At 44.1% G+C, this 15,347-nt stretch overlaps 1 protein-coding gene across 4 annotated transcripts in view; it reads right to left on the reverse strand.

Moving 5' to 3' along the window:
* Positions 1-13,884: 13,884 nt before the first annotated feature.
* Positions 13,885-15,347, reverse strand: part of CSDE1 (cold shock domain containing E1) — a 63,568-nt gene continuing 62,105 nt past the window's right edge. For all 4 annotated transcript variants that reach the window (XM_069756129.1, XM_069756127.1, XM_069756128.1 and 1 more), the window contains one exon: positions 13,885-15,229. In XM_069756129.1, the coding sequence (XP_069612230.1) occupies positions 15,182-15,229 (48 nt within the window). In that variant the 3' untranslated portion in view covers positions 13,885-15,181. The remainder of the gene's footprint in view (positions 15,230-15,347) is intronic.

Genomic DNA, 15,347 nt, shown 5'->3' on the forward strand with positions numbered 1-15,347 from the left:
GTACTCCTGTTACCAATTTTGAACTGCATTTAGCCTACTTAGTTACTTGGGCCTAGTAACTGTGTGAGCCTCTCATAACAGTTGTCCTCCTCCGCTGAACAAAGCTAAGCCGCCTGTTTACTCCTGTTACCAATTTTGAACTGCTTTGAGCCAACTTTTTTTATTTTAGGCCTTCTAAGTCTGTCTGCGCCACTCATTACAGCTGTCCTCCATTAAACTAAGCTAAGCCGCCTGTGTACTCCAGTTACCAATTTTGAACTGCATTTAGCCTACTTACTTATTTAGGCCTACTAACTGTGTCTGCCTCCCATTACAGTTGTCCTCCACTGAACAAAGCTGAACCTCAATTTTCACCGTTTTAGATATTAAACTGCATTTGGCCTACTTGTTTGGTTGGGCCTACCAACTGTGTCTGCCTCTCATTACAGTTGTCCTCCACTGAATAAAGCAATGCCGCCTGTTTAGTCCTGTTACCACTTTTGACCTGCATTTAGCCTACTTTATTATTTGGGCCTATATCTGTTTCCTCATCATCCTGCCCATTGGCCAGCCACTGCTAGATGAGTCTGCTGGTAGATTGACCCAGACCACTACATTCCCCTTGCAATCTACACAGCCAGAATCTGACCCTGCTGAAAGTCAGGTTCCCCTTCCCGCATACTATACCACCTTACACGGGGACAAAGAGGAAGGTGCAGATGAAAGTGCAGGGTCCTTCATCAGGTGGGGGGCCTACTCATTGGCACTGGCACAGGGCCCCTCATAGTACGCAAAAGTGTCTCTGGCAGTGCGAGGCGCCGTTCTCCGTCTAACACCGCCGTACTATGAGGGGCCCTGTGCCAGTGCCAACTAGTGGGCCCCCCTGCTTGCTCAGGATCGCAGCACTTGCAAAGTTGAAATACTTATCTCTCCCTGCTCCACCGCCATGACGTATTCTGCGTTTCCAGGGCCCACAGAAATCTTGAGCCCGCCCTACCCACCCACAATTTTAGCCAAATGAGCCCCTGTTTTCAAAGCCTAACTATTATTAAAAAGTAAATTAAGATTGACAAGCTTAAGAAATAAGAATTTATGTTTTTGGCATTAAAATGGGCAGTGTAGGTGTTTTCCTGTCCTCCACTCACTGCCGACTTTGATTCCCCATTGACTTGCATTGGGTTTCGTGTTACGGTCGGCCCCCGACTTTTCGCAATAATCGGCCGATTTCACCCGACCTGACTTTTGACAAAGTCCGGTTTCGCGAAACCCGACTCGATCCTAAAAAAGTAAAAGTCGCTCAACTCTACTGTGAAACACCTGAAGGGTTAATAAACTTCTTGAATGTGGTTTTGAGCACCTTGAGGGGTGCAGTTCTTAGAATGGTGTCACACTTGGGTATTTTCTATCATATAGACCCCTCAAAGTGACTTCAAATGTAATGTGGTCCCTAAAAAAAAAAAAATGGTGTTGTAAAAATGGGAAATTGCTGGTCAACTTTTAACCCTTAACACCATAACAAAAAAATTTTGCTTCCAAAATTGTGCTGATGTAAAGTAGACAAGTGGGAAATGTTAATTGTTAAGTACTTTGTGTGACATATCTCTGATTTAAGGGCATAAAAATTCAAAGTTGGAAAATTGAGAAATATTCAAAAAATTTTGCCAAATTTCCGTTTTTTTTTTTTCAGAAATAAACGCAAGTAATATCTAAGACATTTTACCACCATCATGAAGTACAATATGTCACAAGAAAACTGTCAGAATCATCAGGATCCGTAGAAGCATTGCAGAGTTCTAACCTCAAAGGGACAGTGGTCAGAATTGTAAAAATTGGCCCGGTCATGATGTGGAGCTGAGCGGACGTGCGAGGCTCGAGCTCCCTAACCACCAGCTATCATAAGCGGCCCAAAGCACAGTGAGGTGACCGGAGGAGGTCAGATCTGAAGATAAGATAAGCCAGGCGGTGGTGCACTCCAGGAATGAAGCGAGGGAGAAGGAGGGGGCAGGCGCCCAGCAGGGTCCAGGTCTTTGAAGCGATGGGTAGTTGGATCCAAGATGGCGACCGCAGCTCTTACCACGCGGCCACCGGCAACAGCAGGAGTAATGGCAGTGTGAAGCAAAGGTCAGAGCTGCACAGTGAATCACTCCACCAGCCCCAAACCCCCAGCAAAACTGCAAGATCCCTGAGCACACAGAGCTATTCACCAACGCTGCAGTCCCTGCTTTCCCCCCCTGCTAGGAATGCTGAAGGTTCAGAGCCTGAAGATTTACAGCCACTAAACGCAGCCCTGACCGTCTCCTCAGACTCTCCTATTACAGACTCCAATTCTGCCCCTGTCACTGTAGCTACACTCAGATCCCTGCTGGGAGACCTGAAGCAAGCCATTCACACTGATATCACAACAGCTTTCACTGAGCTACATAAAGAAATAACGCAGATTGGCGACAGAACCTCACACATAGAGGGGAAACTGGAGGAATATACTACGGCGCACAACCAACTAGTAGACGCGCATAATGAAGCGGACGAAGAAATCATGGCCCTAAAACTGAAGCTTGCAGAACTAGAAGACCGATCCAGGCGCAATAACCTACGTTTCAGAGGAATCCCTGAGAGTGTGCCAGCGGATACACTAAAGGAGTTTCTAATGGACTTCTTCACAGTTCTGGTGCCGTCAGCAGAACAGAGGGACCTGCTGATTGACAGAGCACATTGGATCCCCAAACCAAAGTCTGCTCCCAGCGCCGCACCGCGAGATGTGATAGCCAGGCTGCACTTCTACCACTTCAAGGAGGCTGTGACCAAGTCAGCGTCAGCAAAGCAAGAACTTCCAGAAAGATTCCGGAACATTCTGGTGTTCACCGACTTGTCTTCGATAACTCTGAACAGGAGGCGAGAATTCTCATCCGCAACCAAGATTCTACGGGACAACAGTATTGTCTACAAGCGGGGATATCCAGTAAAGCTCATCGTGACTAAAAACGGAACTTCACACGTCCTTGCGTCTCCCAGAGAGGCCATGACCCTGCTCCAGGAATGGTCCCTGACATCCGTGGATGAAGATACCAGCTCCCCACTAAAGAAAAGACCCCCGACGCTGAACAAAGAATGGTCCTGATTCTCACGCAAGTACTCTGTTACCATATGTATCCCCTGTGTGCCTATGCCGGGACACCACACTGTTATTTTTTTTGCCTGGCTGGCAGGTTGAAGGGGCATGAGAATATTGCTTTCGTTTTTTCTATTCTCTCCCCCCTTTAATACTGGATAGGAACGACTATCCAGTTGGTTCACATAGAACCGGACTCCGAGTTGTACAATTTGTACTTGTTCTGGTTGTTGTTAATTACTTTAACCCCTTTGTTTTCCTTATTATTATCCTGTATCTGGTGACTGATTGAATTTTTCTTTTTTGTAACTGATGGTATTTCAAATATCTAGCATTAATGTGAAAGGCCTAAACAGCCCTTTCAAGAGATCGTTATTATGGAAAGAAGCCCAGGCACTCAAAGCGGACATACTATGTGTCCAAGAAACTCATTTAAATCGTGACGATACACAGACTACAACATAAAAATTACCCCCATATCTATGTGTCATATGCGGCGAAAAAGAAGAGAGGGGTAGCGATTGCAATAAAAGACACTGTAGCGTTCCAGCTTGTTGATAGCGTTCTGGATGATGAAGGCAGATATGTAATATTGATATGCAATATCAATAATAAGGTGTATACAATTGCATCTATATATGCACCCAATACAGGTCAAATCACTTTTATTAAAGACCTCATAACTAAATTATCCAAAATAAAACAAGGATCCCTGCTAATCTGTGGAGATTTTAACATCGTCCCGATCCTCAATATAGACAAATCTTGGTGCTCAAAGAAAAAGTCCCAATCACATGCGTTGTCCCAGTGTCTTATATCAGAAGAACTGTATGACACGTGGAGGGTCCTTCATGCTTCTGAAAGGGATTATACATATTACTCCCACCCACACAAAGTATATTCAAGAATAGATCTAATAGTAGTGGATAAATGGCTCCTTCAAAATATACAATCAGCAAAAATTGGGAACATAACCTGGTTGGACCACGCTCCTGTAACATGCCAAATTAAAGAGACGTACAATAATTTAACTTCTTCTCCGTGGAGAATTAATAACTTCTTAATAGCCTCAGATAATATTAAATCCCAACTTAACGACCTTCTCCAGGAATTTTTTGATATCAATAGTACCATAGTTTGTAAGCTTGCGAGCAGGGCCCTCACTCCTCCTGGTATCTGTTTTGAACGGTATATAGAAAACTACAAAAGGCAAGATACGAACTATATCAGCTATTCCAATATAAATATGAGCATAATTTGAGGCGGAATAAAGCAAAATATTATTGGCAGGGGAATAAGGCGAGTAAAATACTTGCCAATAAGATTAAAGCGAGATTAACAAAGCAAAAAATAGCTCACATACAAGATGATCAAAAGAACAAAATATACAACCCTAAAGAAATTGCGAATACTTTCGCAAGATATTACTCCTCACTCTATAATCTCAAGACCGATAACCTTATCCCACAACCCAACGCTGAGCTAATTAATAATTTCCTGAATAGCATATCCCTACCCCAAATCCCAGAGGATAAATTGATTGCAATAAATCAACCTATAAGCCAAAAAGAAATCCAACAAACCATTCAGGCAACAAAAAATAATAAATCCCCAGGACCGGATGGTATAACTAATGAATACTTGAAGCTATTCAACCAAATATTGTCCCCACATCTATTATTAGTCTTCCAAAATATATTTGAAACAGGCAAAATACGAGAAGAAATGTTACAAGCGACTATAGTCCCCCTCCCCAAGCCAGGAAAAACGCCCGATCATCCAAGTAATTTCAGGCCAATATCCCTTCTAAATACTGACCTCAAGCTGTACTCAAAAATCTTAGCAAATAGACTCTCCGATGTAATCCCCTCCCTGGTGCACAGAGACCAGGTTGGATTTATCAAATCTAGACAGACATTGGACGGCACCAGACGAATCATTGACCTCATCCATGTGGCGGGGAGGGACCGGACGCCATCTTTGCTTCTATCCCTGGACGCGGAGAAGGCGTTCGATCGGGTGCATTGGGGATACCTGTTTGAGATTCTGGCCAGATTCGGATTTGCGGGTAATATTGCTAAAGCAATCACTCTGCTATATTCTCACCCATCAGCGTCGGTTTCTGTCTCTGGAATGATGTCGGACAGGTTTACTATTACTAATGGGACGAGACAGGGGTGTCCGCTATCACCCCTTATATTCGCTTTGGTGATTGAGCCTCTAGCGCAGAAAATTAGATCACACTCAATGATATCAGGAATTCAGGTGAATAAAACGGAACACAAAATAGGTTTATTTGCTGACGACATCATTCTAGCGTTAACAAACCCGACAGAATCATTACCGGCAGCAATGCAAGTAATCGACTCATATACTAAAATATCATATTATAAGCTGAACGTGTCTAAATGCCAGGTATTAAACCTAACCCCTCTCACAAAACACCCCAAAAATTTTGAGAATAAATACCCTTTTAAGTGGGAAAATGACCATATTGAGTATTTAGGTATTCGGCTGACACTCTCAGCAGATAAAATGCTATCACTGAATTATGAGTCTCTAAGGAAGAAAATCCAAACTGACATGTTACGTATGAAGAAACATGAACTGTCATGGCTGGGCAGGATTGCATCGGTAAAAATGTTCATTCTCCCACAAATACTGTATTTGTTCCGCAATCTCCCCATCATATTCCCAATGAAAATATTAAAAGAGATTCAAGCAATGATTTTAAAATACATTTGGCAAGAGAGAAAACCCAGAGTCCAAGCGGACACGCTTTACATCCCTATGAGTAAGGGTGGCCTAGGGTGCCCCTCAGTGGTCCGGTACTACAGGGCCGCATTATTCGAACAGTTACGATTCATGTGGAATAATGATGATGATCAGCACTGGATAGCAATTGAAAAACATCTGATGAGAACCTCCAATGTCTCAGCTTTTTACCATGCACATCAAACTAAAGTCCCTAATAGAAACCTAAAAATGTCCCCAACAGTAGACGCGGCTCTGGAGCTATGGAGTGTGTTGACTAATAAATTAGGCCTTATACAAACCGCATTCCTCAAAGCTCCTATAGAGACACTGGAGCATTGTATCCCGGACCTCAAACTTAAAAATTGGAATTTACCCAAAACCACCTCAATTGGGAACTTGTATGAGGGGGAGGAAATAATTACTTTTACATCATTACGAGATAAATATAATGTTCCTCAAAGGGATTTTTACAAATATTTGCAGATCCGGCATTTCCTAACTGAAAGGAAAAAACAGATGCCTGCACCACCATCTAAACTTTACTCTATGCTGATGAACCCGACATCACAGATTAGGGCGCTGTCCACAAGCTACCACTGTATGTTGGAGAATACCCTGCCCTCTCTAACTACATACCTGCAAAAGTGGGAAAAAGACCTAAACTGCACATTCACACCGGATCAGTGGAGGGCATCCTTCTTAGTTATTGGAAGCCAATCTAAATGTACTAACCACATAGAAAACGCCAGGAAATTGTTATATCGGTGGTATTTCACTCCCTGTAGATTGTCAAGGATGTTCCGCAGTTCCCCAGACACGTGCTGGAGGTGTGGAGACCCCTGTGCAGACATGCTACATATATGGTGGAGTTGTGACAGAATTAGACGTCTGTGGGAAGCCGTAGATCATCTGATGTCCCAGATTTGTGGTATACCGGTGAATCTTAATGCACAGCAGGCGTTACTCGCTATTGATTTGGACTCGTTTCCTTATGAGTTCCGTACAGTGATTGTACATATAATTGTAGCAACAAGAATCAAAATTGCTAGTTACTGGAAAAACTCCAAGTGCCCCTCACTGCCCGAGGTCGTATCACTGATCAACGAAAATTGCCTATCAGAAAAAATAATCGCTACATCTAATAATAATATAGCTCAATTTCATAAAAAAATGGAACAATTGGTTATCTTTCCGTTTAAATACCGTTCTTAAATAACTTTGCAGATTTGCATATAGAGAATGTGATTGGATAGTTATTGTAATGTCACCATTTCCCCTATCCTCTTCCCTTCCCTAATCCCCATAACGTTGTGTTAATTATTAAGAATTTAATGTCAATAAGATGTAATGCTTGACACAACTTGTAAATAAATAAAAATTTATGTTTAAAAAAAAAATTGGCCCGGTCATTAACGTGCAAACCACCCTTGGGGGTTAAATACAGGTTGAGTAAGTCTGTATAAGTATAACCCCACCAACTCAAATGATTGGCAGCTTTCTGGCTATGCACAGTATAAACAGAAAGCTGCCAATCAGTGGTGTGGGCAGGGTTATACAGAGCTCAGCATTCAGAAAACTGGTAGATCTGTAGTAAACAGGCATTATCATAAAGATGCCACCAAGCAGCCTAGTAATTGACAAATCACTGGAATTAGGATCTCTGCTCCCCTTCATCATGCTGCTCTCGAAGGGAGCCTGTCAGCAGGCTTTTTCTACCATATCCAAGTCCCCTGACCCACAAGAGAATATTGCTACCTCATCACCTACTGAGCTGTAGTTGGAGCTCAAGTAACAGATGACCAACCAAAATTGACTAGTGTTTGGATTGGGCACTTGACTGATCGTGGCCATTGGATCCACAGCAGTAGCGTAGCTACTGGGGGGGGCAGAGGGTGCGGGCGCCCCGGTGCTTTGAGGGGGCCCACCCGGAGCTACGCTACTGTAATGGCGCACGCAGCGCGCCGATAGTTACATTCTGCAGCAGAGCAGGGGAAAAAAAAAAAAAAATCGATCTCTCAGCTGTTCCGGTATTAAGCCGAACCAGCTGATCACATTGATGGGAGGAGCGCTGCGCTTCACCTCTAATCATACCCGTTGGTGTCAGCGTCTGACGTCGCCGACACTGACAGCGGGAGCGATGACATCACTGCCCAGTGCCCGGTCAGGAGATCAGCGGGAGCAGTGCAGGAACCAGGAAGAGAGGAGAGTAGTCATTTTATTTTTTATGGGTGCAGCCGCCGCCTTATTACGGTGTCTGCCTATGGTGGTCTGCCGCCTTATTACAGGGTCTATGGAGGGTACTGCCCAATTACAGGGTCTGCCTATGGGGGCTGCCTTATGCTATAGAGTCTGCCTATGGGGAGTGCATTATACTATATTGTGGAATATTTGGTGCATTATGCTACTGTATATGGAGGCTATCTAGGGGGCCATCATACAGTATGGAGATCACAGTGCAGGGGTCATTATACATTGTTGGAGCCATCAAACAGTTTGGAGGCTACTAAGGAGTCAGTATACTGTGTGGGTGGTACTATACAGTGAGGGGGCATTATACTGTGTATAAGAGCATCATACTGTGTATAGGGGAGCTGTACAGGGGGGAGACTCGAGACATTGTTAAATGTAAAGATGGCACTTGTTATAGGGGAACTCAGGTTACTGTGATTATCAAAGGGGCACACAGGGCAATATTACTTTCTAGGGGGCAAAATATGGGCACTGTTTTCTAGGGCACTTGCACCGGCCATTACTATATTATAGAGGGGTGCTTTAGAATTGAGGGTACACGGAACCCCACAGCAGTAATAGGGACACATACGGCAGCAGCGGCTCAGTATTGGGGTTTCAGGTGCAGTAATAGGGACACATACGGCAGCAGCAGCTCAGTATTGGGGTATCAGGTGCAGTAATAGGGACACATACAGCAGCAGCGGTTCAGTATTGGAGTAGCAGTTGCAGCAATAGGGACACATACGGCAGCAGCGGCTCAGTATTGGGGTATCAGCAGGATGAGGAGTTTGTGCAGGTTGGGAATAGATATGGATGGGGCTGGAATATGAGAAGTGAAATGTGTCTTTGTTGTATTCTCTGCAGACAAGTTGTAGCTGAAGAAGTTGTCATGTCGGTCTGGGCCAGATGGAAAAGATGGGAAAAAGCATTAAGCTACTTACTGGTAGCGGCATTTTTCGGAGGCCCATGACAGCACTACGAGAGAGGGGATCCGCCCTTCAGGAACAGGAAACCTACAGATACAAAAGGGCGGCACCTCTCCCCATGCATCAGTTGTATTTCAGAGCCTGAGAGGACTACCGCGGTTAGTAGCACACAAATATACATTATATACCGTTTATGTACAAAAATAATCCATCATATTGAACTATATACTACACGTGAGATCTATCTATCTCATTATATATACTATAGGAAGTGCAACCCCCATGTGAATAGGGAGGGAACTAAGGGTGCTGTCATGGGCCTCCGAAAAATGCCGCTACCAGTAAGTAGCTTAATGCTTTATTCGGACTCCCATGACAGCACTACGAGAGAATTACAGAGATGTAAACTACCTTAGGGAGGGACTATAGCCTGCAGCACCCTTAACCCGAAGGTGAGATCAGAAGAGAACCCCCAGTCCAACCTATAGTGTTTGAAAAAGGTGGAAGGGGATGACCACGTAGCCGCCTTACATATCTGGTCGATGGAGACTCCAGATCTCTCAGCCCAGGATGCAGCCATGACCCGAGTGGAATGTGCCCTCAGATTCTGCGGAACAGGACCTCCACCTGCAGTATAAGCCAGAGAGATAGCCTCCCTAATCCACTTTGCTAACGTGCACTTTGACACTCTAAGACCTTTCCTGGGACCTTGGAAGGATAGAAACAACGCATCCTCTCTCTTCCAAGCATCAGTGACTGATATATATTCTAAGAGACATCTCCTAACATCTAACGTATGGAGTAACTCCTCTTTGGAATTAGAAGGATTAGGGAGAAATGATGGTAGAACTATCTCCTGAGATCTATGAAAATCTGAGGCCACTTTTGGTAAATAAGCTGGATCTGGTCTGAGGACTACTCTGTCCTGTAGAAACTCTGTACAGGGGGAGAGCCTAGAAAGAGCCTGTATGTCTCCTACCCTACGAGCAGATGTAATTGCCACCAAAAACGCTGTTTTGAGGGATAGTAATTTAAGTGAGGCTGAATGTAAAGGCTCAAACGGTTCTTTAGTCAAGGCTGAGAGGACTAGGTTGAGATCCCAAGGCATTGACCTATTCCTGTGTATAGGTCTGGATCTACTAGCTGCTTTGATGAACCTTGATACCCAATAATTACCAGCAATGTTACAAGAAAATAGAGCCCCCAGGGCTGAGACTTGTACTTTTAGAGTACTTGTGGATAGATTTAGCTCTAGCCCCCTCTGCAGGAATTCTAGAATCTGGTTAATTGGTAAACCCTCTTCGATATTAAAATTTGAAGAGGCCAGAAACTTCCTCCAAGTTCTAGAGTAGATTTTAGTTGTTATGAGTTTTCTACTCTTCATAAGGGTATCAATGAGATTTGGAGAAAATCCTGTTTTTTAACAGTGACCTCTCAAAGACCATGCCGTCAAATGGAGACCCTTCACTTGTGGATGGTTGATCGAACCTTGATGAAGTAAGTCCGGAATGTCCGGCAGTACCCAGGGGTCTTCCACCGACATGGTCCTGAGCCAGGAGAACCAAGCCCTTCGGGGCCAGAACGGAGCGATCAGTATGATTCTCGCTTGATCCTCCCTTATCTTTCTGACCACCAGAGGCAACAGGTTTAGCGGGGGAAACGCATAAGCCAACCGGAAATCCCATCTGATCAGGAAGGCATCCACTGCCAGTGGATATTCCCTGGGATTTAAGGAACAGAATTTTTTCACTTTCCTGTTGTCCTTGTTGGCAAATAAGTCCACCTCTGGATGACCCCACCTGCGAACAATCTGGTTGAAGATCTTTGTGTTCAGAGACCATTCTCCTTGTCTTAAGGTGTTTCGACTTAGAAAGTCCGCCCTTATATTTTCCTTCCCTTTTATATGTACTGCTGTTAAAGATAGAAAATGGTTTTCCGCTATCTGGAGCAGGCGGTCCGCTATTTCCATCAGGGACTCGGAGCGTGTTCCACCTTGGTGATTCACGTAGGCAACTGCCACCTGATTGTCGGAGAGGATTTTGACATGGTGACCCTGTAGATACACGAGGAGTTCCTTAATTGAGAATTCAATTGCCATCAACTCCTTCTGATTGGAAGAGGCCGATGTCTGGGAGTCCCATAGACCCTGGACTACAACGTCACCCATGTGTGCCCCCCACCCCGTGGGGCTGGCGTCTCCCCTAGAATCACAAAGTATAAGGGGCCCGCGTCACTGAGTGAACATTCACGTAGATCACTTACCAGTGTACGCCAAAGAAAAAGGTACCGGAACACGAGGGGGCTCCTTGCCAGTCGAAGCTCTAGATCCTTGCCTGGACGAGCTTTTACGGCTGGACTGGTCACTTCTGATATGCTCCTTTCCCACGGCTTCCTGCCGCACTTTATCCAGAAGCTGAGGCTGCTGCTCACCATCATCTGCCATGATGAGACTGTGGCCAAAAGCAGGGTTCTATCGCCAACACCTGCTTATATCCCCTGTATTCCGGTCAGCAGGCCACCTGGCGTGTTCCCCATTGGTTCCTGATGATCAGGCTGCAGCTGGGATGTTAGCGGTGGTAATGCAGAAGAAACCGGCGACCGGACCATGGGCGCCGCCGGAAACGCTCAGTGAGCGATGCAGGACGCCGGGAATGCCCAGCAGTGCTCCGGACGGCGCTCCACTTCCGACGCCGCAACTGTACCACCGCACCTCACCGCCGCCGCCTGACCCAGGGGGGGGAAATGAAACATACCAACGCCGGCTTCCGGAGACAAGGAATCCTCCGGACCCTGCTCCCTGCTGCCAACGCCACTGACGTGCAGTCCAGCCTGGACCACCGTGGCGTCTCCAGGACTTTCCGCACCGGTCGAGGTAGGAGACCCCCCCGCTACCAGATTCGACCGGCCGGCCTGGGCTCCTTACGAGATGAAATCTGTAGGATCCTGTCCCTCCAGGAACAGGAAACCAACTGATGCATGGGGAGAGGTGCCGCCCTTTTGTATCTGTAGGTTTCCTGTTCCTGAAGGGCGGATCCCCTCTCTCGTAGTGCTGTCATGGGAGTCCGAATAAATTAACGATTCCATCAGAAAGGATGTCAGCGGTAAGTCATTATCTGTAACTGTGCTGTGATCTATGTTCTGTAGGGCTCGTATCTACCACTGACCATATGGCAGTAATATCCATGTTAGTCTTTATATGGAGATTATCTTCAGTAATAGTGCGGTCATCTGCTGAGGTTCTCCTCCAGTATTAGGGTGCGTCACCAAATTGTAATCAAGGTTACCTGGTTAGGGGCCCACTCAGAAGTTTCGCCTCCCCCTGAACCAAAACCCTAGCTATGCCTCTGATCCATAGAGAACCACTGAAGAAATATTTAAGGCATTGGAAGAACAAGGGTGCTAATGACAATTGGCCAGATGTCCTCATGCGAGACAAATCGGCCATCTGACGGCAGCCTGCGTTTAAGGTTCTGATTCCCTTCAGTGAAAAGCATTGAAGCAAATTAATGCAGCTGTAGCCATCTTTCTGTGGCGCTAATCGCTTTGAAAGTATAGCTTCTATATGGAGCGCATATGCTAAAAAATCGATATTGAACTTGTATAAAACACTGATCTGGTGTAAGTGTACAGCCACAGTTTTATGGAGCGGTGTGAGCGCTGACTGGAGGAGAGTATGGAGGGGGCACCAATCAGCTACGCGGGATTTCCGTGACAGACAGACGGAAGTGCCCCTTAGACGAAAATATATATATATACATACACACACTAGATGGTGGCCCGATTCTAACGCATCGGGTATCCTAGAATATGCATGTCCACTTAGTATATTGGCCAGCCACGTACTATGTTGGCCAGCCACGTCACAGGTTAAAAAATAAACATATACTCACCTTATGAGGGAGCCCTTGTAGTCATGTCACCTGTGTGCGGTGCACTCGGCAGCTTCCGGTCCCAGGGTTGGTAGCGCAGGACCCGTGATGACGTCGCGGTCACATGACCGTGACATCATGGCAGGTCCTTCTCGCATACCATCATTGCACCGGAACCTGCCGCTTGCATGGAGCGGTTACCAGAGCGTGGCGAGGAGCGGGAAAGGAAGCGGAATGCGAGTATATAATGATTTTTTTATTTTTAACATTAGATCCTTTTACCATTGACGCTGCATAGGCAGCATCAATAGTAAAAACTTGGTCACACAGGGTTAATAGCGGCGGTAACGGAGTGAGTTACCCGCGGAATAACGCGGTCCATTACCGCTGGCATTAACCCTGTGTGAGCGGTGACCGGAGGGGAGTATGCGGGCGCCAGGCACTGACTGCGGGGAGTAAGGAGTGGCCATTTTCTTCCGGATTGTGCCCATCGCTGATTGGTCGTGGCTGTTTTGCCACGACCAATCAGCGACTTGGATTTCCTTGACAGACAGAGGCCGCGGCCAATGAATATCCGTGACACACAGACAAAAGACAGACAGACGGAAGAGAACCTTAGACAATTATATAGTAGATAATTTGACTAAAGCTGGTACAATGCTTAAACATGGGACTATCTTGCCAAGAAGCAATGCTTCACGGTGGCGCAGTGGATAGCATTGCAGCACTGGAGTCCTGGGTTCAAACTCCACCTTGGACAACATCTGCAAAGAGTTTGTATGTTCTCTCCGTGTTTGCGTACTGATACATACTGATAGGGAATTTAGATTGCGAGCCCCAACGGGAACAGCGATGATAATGTGTGCAAACTGTAAAGCGCTGTGGAATATGTTAGTGCTATATAAAAATAAAGATTATTAAAGATTTTATAGATGGATAAATGGATAAAATGAGAATTAACATTATTTTCCGTTCAAAACTTGGTCACCAAAAGGAAGACATTATTTCAAAATTAATTGGTAAAACTTTATTCTATTTTTCATTTTCATTTTTTGCCATGAAACAGAAAAAAAAAAAAAATCATCAGAGCCAAGTTTTGTTTTTACAAATGTAAGAAGTCTTCAGCATAAGTTACCAGAAATGAAAAAGAGCAGGAGAAAAAAAAAAAAAAAATCAAAAGTTAAAAAAGAAAAAAAAAAAAAAAAAAAAAAAAAAAAGACCACCCATGGTTGAGTGAGCAGCCCGCTTCAGGTAGTGGCAGGTAAAAAGAAAGGTACCAAGTTTGTATTTACCTTGATGCATACAGCAATGCAATTATTAACCGTATAATGAGTAGTTCCTGTAGACTTTTAGGAACGAAGGATATATATAAAAAAAAAATAAATAAAAATAGAAATTAACCACACAGTTCAGGCACATTTTCTTCCTTTTGAATTTCTACATTTTGTAGCTGCTGTGTCTTAGCAGCAAGAACACAAAAAAAAAAACAAAAACAAACTGTGCGTTTTCAATTTTTTTTTTTTTTTTTAACCTTCACACTGATGGCACATGTCACCTCTGCGGATATCTGCATTTCCAGAGTCACTTGCTTAGGAAAAAAAAAAAAAACCCACAAAGAAAAAAAAGAAAAGAAAATGCTTTTAGAATCTAACAGCTTTCGTTCATAAATTTGAATTAAAATATTCAAATCTGATATATATAAAAACAAAAAAACAAAAAAAAACATTTGGCTGTCACTAGATGGAGAAAATGAGTCGCTGAATAGAACATATTCCACCATTACTATGTGGTCCTCTGAAGGATGGGAAGAGAAAATAAAATCAAATCAAAGTTTGCAACTATCGGAGGTAGAATATATCCTAAACAGTATCAGGTACAAAGCTCTGAAGGGTAAAGACATGAATTATTCTATTTGATAAGAAAGGGGAAGATGGGCATGGGTGAGGGAAAAAAAATAATGTTACTTTAAGATGCAAAACTCAAATCAAGCTTCTTAAGACAAAAAAAAAACAAAAACAAACAAAAAACAAAAACAAAAAAAACAAAAACACAAAGGCTCCATCTTAACGCCTCACTTGCAAATGTGCATAATTTAAAAAGGATTTGTTCAGGATTTTCCCGTCGAGTGCAAGATGGAATTTTTTATTTATTTATTTTATTTTTTTAAAAACGGATGTAATTAACAGAACACATTTTCTTGGGGGTGCAAATAGATTTTGCTCTTCAAAAACATCCCTTGATTTGATCATACTTTTAGGTAATGTGCTTTACCAGATGGGGAAAAACCAAAAGCAAGAAAATAAAGTAAATTAGTCGATGACACCAGCTTGACGGATCTTTCGCTCTATGCCGAATCCCTGTGAAACAAATGAGGAAAGCAATTAGGGGAAAACAAAAAAGAAAAAAAAAAATCTTTATATTCCACTTTATTATATACCTGGAGTTTCAATACATTTTAATATCTTTGCTGCTTTT

Source organism: Ranitomeya imitator, chromosome 3 (assembly GCF_032444005.1).
Source record: "Ranitomeya imitator isolate aRanImi1 chromosome 3, aRanImi1.pri, whole genome shotgun sequence".
Taxonomy (NCBI): Eukaryota; Metazoa; Chordata; class Amphibia; order Anura; family Dendrobatidae; genus Ranitomeya; species Ranitomeya imitator.